Genomic DNA, 10665 nt, shown 5'->3' on the forward strand with positions numbered 1-10665 from the left:
GGCGTTGAGGAAGGTGGGAGCGGAAATTCAGACCGAAAGTAAAACCCCATCCCATTGCTCGAAGAGAAAACATACCGAAATATATCTGTCCCTTCCTCCCCGGAGCGCGGAGGTGGCCGCCCTGAGGAGGAAGGAGCCCTTTCTCCAGTGAGGGTCGGGGCGATGCCGTCGGAAGAAAGAGCTTCGGGGTCGTTTCGTTTTCCGCCCCGGGTGTGAAGCCGCGGCGATAGGGTTTGGGGCGAGCAGCGAGGGATGAATTTTCGTTGGAAAAAAATTACCAGAAGGTTGTTCTCGACGTGCCAGGTCTTGCTTTAACGAAAACAACACCAAAAACCAGAGTCTTCGGCGAGGAATGGCCTCAATCCATGGGACGAACCCGTCTCCGCTGCCTCTATTGCCCCGCTGGGCGCTTATGCTATTTAAAAATCAGGGCTGCGCACCCAGAGCACCGATCCGGTCCCTCGGCTCAGGGAGGGAATATCCCAGAGAATTGCTAACTCGCGGGGAATGGCCCCAGGTGCGCAGCCCCTTCACGGGGCCGGCGAGGGGGTAAGAGCCGAGCCCCGAGTCGGGCACAGCCTTTGCCCCGCCGGCAGCCGCCGAGGTTCGCATTCTCCCTGACCTAGAACGAAGCTTTCCCTCTCCATCGGGCAGGGCTCGCCCTCCACCTCTCGCCGCACAGCACCGCAGTGGTGTAAACAACTATTATTTATTTCTTTATTTCGCTCTAGACCCGCCGTGCCCGTCCAGCTCGCGTCTCAAACTCGCACGCAGTTTTTTTTTTTCATGCGAGAGCGTCGGAAGTGGCGGGGCCGGGGCCGTTCCCTCGCAGCGCTCGCTGCCAGGCCGAGGTGGTGCCGCATTTCCCGGCACACGCCCGCCTCACCCGGGGCCGTGGGGCTGCGGAGGAAGGGGCGCTCACCCTCAGGGTGTCCCCCTCCCGCCAAAGCCGCCAGAAAAAGCCCGGCGAGGCGAGGCGGAGCTCTCCGCCCACAGCCCGTTGTTTGTGGCAGTAAATCACATTACGAAGCAAAGTGCAAGGGTAGTTAACTTTATCTTTTGTCAATGTAAACAAATAAAAAGCATTCAGTTCCTTGATCTTTATTTAAACCTGGCGTTGTTTATCGGTGTCATCCTATGAAGATTAATTAGATACCTTTATTCACAATTTGGCGTCTGACACCCCATTTTAGGAATGCATTATAATCACAAGGTGTTAATTGGGGCCAGCCAGGCACTTACGTTTCTATTAAACAGTGTGAGGACTTTTCACAAGTATTAAGTTATTTTTTCACCGTGCGGTGCAAAAATATACAGCTTTTATTAACAGAGCGCGGCGGAATCGTGCTGTGTAATCGGTGTTTGCAGGGCGGGTGGGGACGGCCGCATGCTGCCGCACCCCCGCCGGGGACAGGGACAGCCCTTCCCGGGGGCTTTTGCCGGAGGGGATGGCCCCACTGGAAAAAAATTATACATTATATAATATGCTCGGTCTTTAGTCTCTCAAAAATTGCCTCAATTCCCCATCCCGTTCCAGATGGGGCAGAGGCAGCCTGACAGGACAGCTTGGCACCGCGCAGAGCCGGAGCGTCGCCCGGAGAGGCGAGGCGCTGATCGAAATCTGCCCGGACACCCGCCGCGTCCTGCTCCCGAGGAGAGGGAGCCCCTGCCGGTACCCCCCGACAGCGTTACCTCCATCAGGGACAGCCCCGGCCTGAGCCCTGCGTATATTTGGTTTGCAGCCGGGAATCGTTAACAGCTTAATCCCATTACTGCCTGCATATCCTCAGGAAAGGTCCCGCTGCCGCGGGAGCTGGGATTCAATCGCTCTGCCAGAAGCTTTCCCCTCAGATAAGCAGGCAGGGGAATTTCTTGCCTTGTTCCGGGAAGCAGAGGGGGTGAGAAGGGGGCGGCGGGATGAGGCAAGCCCGGGGTTTGCTGCGGAGGCGGGCTGGGTTCTCAATTCGCTGTCCTCGCCTGTTGCAGAGGCGAGGGACGAGGGGGTGAAACGGGACAGGAGGCCGTCGGATTTTGGAGCGAGCCCAGCTTCTGCAGAAGATGCACAGGAAAATGCAGAGCAACAGCAAAGAGACTTAAAAAAAATTAAAGGAAAAAAAACCCCACACAGCAAGTACAACAGATAAAGTGTCAGTACCGCAAGGTATGGTTAAATATAAATAAATAAATGGCCCATCCCCTAGGATCGTGCTCCCTCCTCCCCTTTCAGGACACCCAGTAGAGGCAAAGATGAGGCAGAGCCATATCGTGTTATGCCTGGCACCACCACATTTATTAAAAATTATTACTATCTACATAGAAAAAAACAGTAACAACTTTATTGGGAGGGGAAAAAGTTCGTGGGCCAGTTGCTCTGGGGCAGTTTAAAATGGCTGAAAGTATAGGCAGAATGGGTAAAGTTACATCACTTCCAGTTTCATACAGGGCAGCTGAAAAAGTCACTTGACATACACATAAATAGAAATCTCTTTTTGCCATGTGTCATATGCTAAGTTTGATTAATCAAAAAATGCCTTTTGAACTTCAATACACCACCGGATGTCCTTCCAACTGAACAGCTATAGGTCAACTATTTATACATTATTCGACAATATTCTACAGTGTACCTAGACAAAACACCAAATGTACACTTGGTTTTTGGCCACCTTAATAAGGTTAGGCTTTTGGGATGGAGGCAGGGTTTTTTAATGCAAGTTCTAAGCTAAGAAAAGTCAGATTTGTCATTGTAATCCCGTTGGCAACAAGACCTTCAAGTCAAAATCCTGCCTGGCAAGCAGGCCTTATTTTGGCATTTTCTGCCAAACGAAAAAGCTGTAGCTGAGCAATATCCAACTCAGCCAACTGTGTTGTGGATGGGTTGAAAAAACCAGCTCAGTCTAAAGCAGAACATAGCATTTGTGCATTTCCCTGCAACCCAGTTCCCTTTTATTAAGCAGGGAAGGAAATGAAATTTGGGATCCCACCCCCTCTTTCCTTGCTCAGGAGTGCATAGATTTAATCAGGCCTCTGAGCCAACCCAAACTGTATACTTTAGTGTCTCCAATAAATATGCCACATATTTAGACACTACCAGTACCCCTTACAGCTTCTGCATATGGTTCCTTCTAACACAAGGGGAAAAAATCTTCCATGGTTTGCTCTTTCCCTACTTTGTTACCTGTAACAGTCAAAAAGCTTTGGCACCTTCTTTAGAATTGCACACAACAACTCAAGGTGGAAGGCAAGAGTCTTTTTGGCAATTGTAATGCAAAAAAAACCCAAGGCCACCCTGAAAAAAAAACCACCAAAAAACCAAAACAGCCAATTGGAATAAAAAAGATGCTCTAAGAACTAGCATAGAAGGCATAGTAGCCCATGCCTTTTGAAGTGTCTTTGTTATAGTCCTCAGCATTAATGTCCTCACATTTCATTGTCGGGGAATTTTCGTTGCTGGAAGTGCTAGGGGAAAGCCGCCTTCTCTTACAAGCGCCTGTGTAGACCCCAGAATCATTTGAATCTAGAGACTTTATAGAGGGTGGAGTCTCTATCCAGGACGAGCCAATTTCTTCTTTCACCTTGTCCTTGGAAAGCTGGTCTTCAGTGAATCCCGGAGGACTCGTTCTCGAGGGCCAAGTTAGTCCTGTAGTCATTTTCCGCTGGTAAGAGCCCCTGCTCCCCCAGCCTGCCATGGATGGGAACGCCGGGTCAGGGTAGTATCCCAGAGCATGGGATGTCTGGAGCGGGAGGGATTTGATGCCATAAGGGAGCAAGGTGCTGTGAGAATACTCTGTCTCGTAGGAGTTCATGTCCAGTTTGTTGGCGCTGGGCTGCTGCATGGGCGTCACGAACCAGCGCTGAGGAGAGCTGGCCACCTCCTCGTTCTGCTGCGGGGACAGCAGGCCATTGCTCTGAGGGACAGTTCTCTCACCGTTGTAAAACCTGGCTGGGGGCAGGTTGTTGACAAACTGTTCTTGGAAGAATGGCTGCACGCTGTATCGGGCACCAGGGACGATCTGGTGGGATCTAGGAGAATCCGTGGGAGATGGAGTTAATCTGTCATTTTCGGAAGCTGTGTACATGCTACAACATAAAAGAGGAATACTGAGTGTTTTTCTTTACAATTCCACTATGACAGTAACACAACACAAAAACACAAACACGAAGAAACTAGGTATTTCTTAATTAGAATCAGAACTATATTTAATTGGATGGTGATTTGTTTTAATCTGATTTAGCAGGCAGTTTTCCTAGGCCACTGTAAATTTTCTACTACTGCTACAAGCAATAGCACAAGTTAAAGTAGAAAATCATTAGGTAAGAATTCTGCTGACAATTGAAAGAAACTGTTCTGTGGAGCCACCCAATATACTGCTGCCAGTAAAATCTGCAGGCCAGCTGGGTTCTGCCAACACAAATTTCCTACCAAAATTCAGAAGACAGCAGAAAGACAGGTCATCTAGACAATACACTCTTCAGACATTTTAACATAAGCAAAATCGCCAGTAGAAGTACTGGCGCTGAATAACTGAATAAAGTCCAAAGAAAAACCCTTCCACAGACATTTCAGGCCACAATCATGCCTCCTAGACTGACACATCTGCAAAAGAAAATAGAGGTATACTTACGAGTCATAGTTGTCTCTGAAGCCTTTTGCAAAAGGATTATGGTCAATTTTGAGCTGTGTAATCTAAAAGTGAAAGCAGAATATATTAACACGAGATGCTGAACCCACAAGTCAATTTTGTTCTTAATTGCAATTTTATACATCGATACTTACATCAGTGTTTTGATATGCTGTAACTGCTATGAACTGCGTTTCAGGAAAAATAAACGTTTGAGTCTTTGAGGAATCATTCAGATCTTCAACACCATCTTCGGTCACTTCCACAATGTGAAGTCGGGGCTGGTACTTATGTAGGGACTGAAGTACTATCATCTAAAAGAAACGAAGAGAGACAACATCTTTAGACAAATTGCATCTAACATTAAAAGACCTATTTTACAGCATGACATTTTTTTCCTGTAAATTGTCATCTCTTGGTTTAGAAATGGAGCAGTTTTAACTGTTATCAGGAGCTGAGTCACAGCTTGCAGCCCTGCTTTACGACGAGCTATCAGCTACCCTCCCACTTTTTGACCAGCTCCAGGAGATCTATATAGTAGCTAAAACAAAAGTAACTCGCACATCGTATTCCAACATTTTCAACTATTCATACGGCAAAACAAAATAACAAGCTCTATGACCCAGTTCAAGAAGGAAACTAGTGACAAGCACAGGGATGTAGGGGCTCGATGAAATGTTGTAAAAGCCCCAAAAGCCCAGGCCTCCCCCGCTGAGCCACCAAGAGCCCCCCAGGCCTCCCTCTCCCTCCTTACCTGCGCGTTGTTGTTGTTAGCACCTTTATTGTTCGTTAGCTTCAGCTTTCCGAAAGAAATCTCCTGCCTCATCCAGTGAGCCCCGGTGTTTGGCGACTCGGGGTGAATGTAAACCTTGTTGCCTGGGGAAGACAAGGCAGTGAAACGCCGCCCGGGCGCGGGGCTTTGTTCCCCGCCCGCGCAGCCCCTCGGCCCCCCGAAGGCCACCCCCACACAGCCCCCGCACGTCAACAGCGCTTCGCGGCGCAGAAAGAGCCGCAAGACGATCTTAAGAGAGTAACTCGACCCTCAGCAGGATGCGGGTGTGGGGAAGACCCTCGGGGGGGGCGGGGGAGGTGCGGCAAACTGGGAACCCTTTCCGAGAAACCGACCCGCGGGGAAAGGGGGCGAGGAGACCCCCGGAACCTGCACCTACCTTGCATGTTATTGTCGGCTTTGCCGCAGGTCACCCACTTGCCCCCCTGGAAACGCCAGTGGTTGGGGTCCGCCAACACCACCTCCACGAAGACGTTGTAGTGGGCCGTGGGGTTGAGACCGGTGATGTTGAAGCTCAGGAAGGGAAACATTCTCCTGGGGAAAGGAGGAAAACCACAAGGCATGGTGAGGCGGGCGGGGGAGGGGGCGCGGGCTCCGGCGGATGCTGTAGGCGGCCGTGGAGTGCCCCGTCCGTCCCGGCACCAAAGAGACTAAGGAAGCAAGCGGCGAGCCCCAGCCGACCCCCGCCTTATCTCCGGACCGCCGTGTGTGGGGAAACTGGGGAATAGTTTCTCGGGGAAAACATCCCGCGGCACCACCGACGGACAGAACATGCACCTCCCACCCGGGGGAGCGGGCCGGGGATGCCACCTCCCCCCCCCCCCCCCCCCCCCCCCATTCCCGACCACCACACCACTTCCCTCCGTTTCCACCATCCCCCGCACCCACTTACCGGCCCTGCTTGGTGATGATCATCTCCGTCTGATGCCGGTGGAACTTGAGCCAGAGGGGCCGGTTGCAGAGGAAGACCTGCGCTCGCATCCCCGGGCCGGCGGCTGGCACCCCCAGCGCCCCGAGCCCGCCGCAGGAGCCCGACGCCGGCGGGTAAGGGCCGTAGAGAGGTCCGCCGCCCGTCGCCTGCCCGTACTGGTATCCGCCGCTGCCTCCGAACTGCGTCCGGCCGCCGGGCGGGCACACGGCGCCCGCGAAGCCGCCCGGGGACAGCACGGAGCCGTAGGGGTAGCGGGGCCCGCCGGGCGGCTGGTAGACGGCGCCGTGCTGCGCCGTCGGCGGGTACGGGAACAGGGCGCAGGGCCCCCCCAGGTCGGCGGCGGGCGGCCCAGGGGACTGCAGGTAGTAGCGCTCGGGGCTCAGGCTGTCCATGGAGTAGCGGGCGGCGGCGGCCGGGGGCAGCTCCTCGTCCCCGCATGGGGTGGCCTTGCGACCGTCCGGCTTGGGAGCGGCGAAGGGCGGCTCGACGGCCTCCGTCTCGCTCAGGATGGCGGGGGCCGCTCCAAACTTCTTGGGCATCTTATCTAGGTCGAGGCGAGGTGGCGATCCCGAACCGGGCGGCCCGCGGGAGCCTCCAGCAGCGCCTGTCCCAGCTCCAGCTCCGGCAGCTCCAGCGGCTCCGGTACGCCCGCCGCCCTCCAGCGGGTAGAAGGGGGCGCCAGGCAGTGACCCCGCCGCCGTCAGCAGCGGCTCACCCAGCTGCATCCTCGATGGGCGGTGCGCTCGAGCTCCCACTCTATCCTGTGCCCACCCCGACCTGCGGCCGCCAAGTGCTACGCTCCGGCACGGCTCGGCCGAGGCAATTTATACCGCGTTTCTCGGGCTGCCGGGGAGGGGCTTGCGCTGGGCTGCCTCACGTCGCCCTCCACCCCCGCCGGCCCATTGGCTGGGCCGCGTGACACTAATTTAATTAGACAGCTACTAATTGGAACAAGTCACCTGTGACTTTGGTGCGCGCCCCGTCCCCTTCCGTGCTCCCCCCCTCGCCCTTCCCGCGGCCGGCTACCCGAGGGGCTCTGGCCCGCTCCGTGCGCCCACGTCGCTCGGACTGAGGGGAGCTCCGCATCACCCCACGGTGGCTGCGGTGGAGGGCCCGGCTCCCCCTCTTCCAAAAAAGAAAAAAAAAAAAAGACCTTTTACTGAGGTGTCACCGTCCTACCGCTCGGGCGCGTAAGGAAGAATCCGCCGCGCTGAACGAGAGATGGGGACGAAATGGAAAGGTTTGGGTGGGAAAACCGGCACCCGTCAGGTGGGGAGGGGGGCGATCAACCGGGCCGCTGAGACGGGGCGGGGGACGCCGGCCTCCCGCAAACTCTCCGCCGGTCGCCTCGCCGTTCAGACAATTCGGCTTGTGTCTCTGCTGCGTCCAAGAGCCTCCTTCCTCCCGCTCCGCTCCCCGAGCAGCATCCTTATCATGGGGTTAACACGTTTCACCTTATCCGTGGGAAGTGGCGGGTTCGGTTCGCAATTCCAGTTTTCAGGAACTCTGCAGTCGGTTTCTCACAAGCCGCGTTCCCTTTCAGCATCTCCCACCGGGAAGGCAGATTTTTAATTGAGGCGGGTGCCAGATCTGTTTGGCGCTTTCTCTCAGTGCAAATCCCCGAGCCTTTAGCCTCAAAAAGGTAGGGAACAGCGCTTGGGAAGGGGTAGATGCCCGTGTGATTTTGTGGAGCGGGCAGAGCCGCCGTGAAGGATTTGCAGCTACAAATCCACAGCCCCTCGCCCTCTGCTCACCACCGGCCATCTCGCAGGGAGCGCTGCGAACACCTGCCTCCACCTCACGGCTGAATTTTGAACCAGACCCGCTGAGCGGCCAGGATTTCGTTTCCTGACAGAAGGATCCGGCCGGGCCGGAGCAGCCCAGCTCTGCCGCCCTCCACGCCGCCTCGGCCCGGTAGCCCCCCGCTCCCGCCGGGCCGCGCCGCATCGGGCAGCTGAGATAAATGGCGAAGAGCTGACCGGGGCCGCCGAGAGCCGGGGCCGGGGCGCTGCCTGCGCATCCTGCGCAAGCCGGGCGCCGGCAGGTGCGGGCGGCGGGGCACTGCCGGTGGTGACCGCCGGGGACGGGCAGGACTCATCCCCCACCCCCGGTGAGACCGGGGAAGCGGCCCCTGCTGTGCCCACCTCGGGCTGCGGCCACACAGGTGGGAGCCTGGGCTAGGCTGCTCGCGACCGACAATGAAATACCAGCCCTAACCACACGTTCTCTCCGCGATAATGTTTGCCTTAATTTTTGCGTGGATCTCGTTCGACCGAATAAGACAACAAAAATGCGTCGGAAAAGTCCGACGCTCCGGCACGAAGCGGACCAGGCGCTGGAGCCGCGGGGTGCGAAGCGAAGCGGAGCAGAGCTCGGCCGAGCTGCCCTGCTTTGAAAGCAAAACAAGGCGAGGAGCGTCCTGCCGGGCGCTGCCGAGGCCGAGACGCTGCGCCCCTTGCCGCGGCCGGAGAGCCCGGTGCGGCTCCTCCCGGCGGGGCTGGACCCGGCAGCCCGCTTCCTCGGGCTCTGCCTCTCCCCGGCTAGGGCAGGGACGGAAGGAGATTTTGTTAAACTGCTATGTAGGTTTTAAGGGAGTTCATTGTACGGTCTTACACACTGAAAAGGTCACATTATTTCGAACATTCCTTCGGGTGCCGCGTAGTTCAAGGCTGTTGCGGGGTTTTTTCCCCCAAAACTCAGGTGGTCATGCGTTCATCTGGGCAAGGTAGTAAAGCTTTCGATGTTGCTTAGGTTTCTTGCGGATTGCACCGAGAGGAGCGCATAAAACCTGTGGCTGTCCCGGGAAAGGGAGATTCTTCCGTTTTGGTTCGAAATACGCCTGGGTGCTCTCCCTTACGAACGAAGGATTGATGAATCCTTCTCAAACCTGGGGTTATTTTCAGCTCAGCTCGGGAGAACAGCAGCCTGGCTTCCATCCCTGCCTCGCATTCCGCATCTCCCGCCGAGCCGAGGCTCTGCCGGCGGTGGCGGGGGAGGCTGGGGTCGGGGCTGCCGCCCCGGGAGTCCCGTCGAACCAGACTGCCCGGAGACCTTCAGCGGCGCAGCGGGAGGGAGCCCCGGTAACGCGGGGGCTTCTTCATTCGCTCTGCACGCTGAGGGAAAAGCTGTAATTCACCCCCTCCCGAGTCCCGCAAATTAAAGTGAACAGTCACGTTACCAAATTCTTGGTACCCAGTATTTGTCATTCCTATCGCTGCCAATCTGCCGTCCCTGGGAATCAAGGGGGCAACCGGGCGAATGCCCCCCAGCCCCCTACAAGCCGTCTCCGTCCTTACTCCCTGCTCCCGAGCCCTACGGGTTGTGCCCAGGAACTCCGCCGCAAGAACTTGCGGGATGTTTCAGTCCTGTGGGACTGGAGAGTTCTGAATGGGTCTCGCAGCCCTTAGCTGTTACCTTAAAAATAACACTGCAGAAACATCACAGTCTGGCGAAGCAGAAAGGAGCATGTTAGGTTTGTAAATCTACCAAAATAACCTCTAAACCACACACACAAAAGAAAACCCAACCAAAAAAAATTTTTTGAAAGAAGACGTAGGTCTTTGAAGGGTTACAGATTATCTTGTTTCGTTGGGCTTTATTCAAATATATTCACGGGGTTTATTCAAGTAAGGAGCATCTCTGGTTCTAAAAAAGGTGTTCTTCTCTAAAAGAAGAGCTTTTTTTTCTGCAGCCCAAGTTACAGCAGTGTCATACTGGACTGAAATATTTAATGCTTTGGTTTTGGGCTGAGATTGAGACCTTTCCTTTTTCATCAGAGTATTGGAAAACATCCTCTGCTTCAACAAATTGCTCGGACTCTTGTGACTGAAACTGTATAACCTGAGCACCCTGCTCAGGAGGGCCTAAGAGGAGAAACTGGAAACAATGGGATATATCAGGCTGTTACTTACATATGTGTGTGTGTGTACATATGGAAATCCATATATCATTTATAACCATATATGACCTTTATCCTTATAAATATGGTCTGGATACATACGCACACTCCATTGGATCTATATGGACACTTCAAAAATGTTGCTTATTAGAATGACCTGTCACACTATTCCATTGCTGTATTCTTCTCCTGATGTTCTGCTGCCACCATGGCAGGGTTCACAGGTATTTTCTGAATGCTACATCTGTATAGTTTAAGTGAGGTAATTTTTTCTTTGTTTGATTTTGGTTTAAAAGTAGCTGTAAGTTTCTGGATATCCTCTTCAAATTGTAAGCATCTGGTTCCCAAACGGCTTTAATACTTTCACATTTATGTCCAGCTTGTGCAGAGATTTTGCAGATTTTCTTTCTATTTTCCCAGTAATTCA

The 10665-nt window shown here is 54.3% G+C and overlaps 1 protein-coding gene across 2 annotated transcripts; it reads right to left on the bottom strand.

Annotated features, from left to right (window-relative positions):
* Positions 1–2263: 2263 nt before the first annotated feature.
* Positions 2264–7105, bottom strand: EOMES (eomesodermin). Of its 2 annotated transcripts, none has more exons than XM_066571175.1 (6): positions 6302–7105; positions 5789–5943; positions 5374–5495; positions 4775–4933; positions 4623–4684; positions 2264–4020 (listed from the first exon to the last, which is right to left on the bottom strand). In XM_066571175.1, exons 1-6 carry the CDS (start codon positions 7063–7065, stop codon positions 3342–3344), a joined length of 1941 nt encoding a protein of 646 aa, XP_066427272.1. In that variant the 5' UTR covers positions 7066–7105; the 3' UTR covers positions 2264–3341. The 2 variants fall into 2 exon arrangements, with proteins under 2 accessions (XP_066427272.1, XP_066427233.1); XM_066571136.1 differs by having other exon boundaries at positions 2264–4077.
* Positions 7106–10665: the final 3560 nt, after the last annotated feature.

Source organism: Molothrus aeneus, chromosome 1, assembly GCF_037042795.1.
Source record: "Molothrus aeneus isolate 106 chromosome 1, BPBGC_Maene_1.0, whole genome shotgun sequence".
NCBI classification, from domain to species: domain Eukaryota; kingdom Metazoa; phylum Chordata; class Aves; order Passeriformes; family Icteridae; genus Molothrus; species Molothrus aeneus.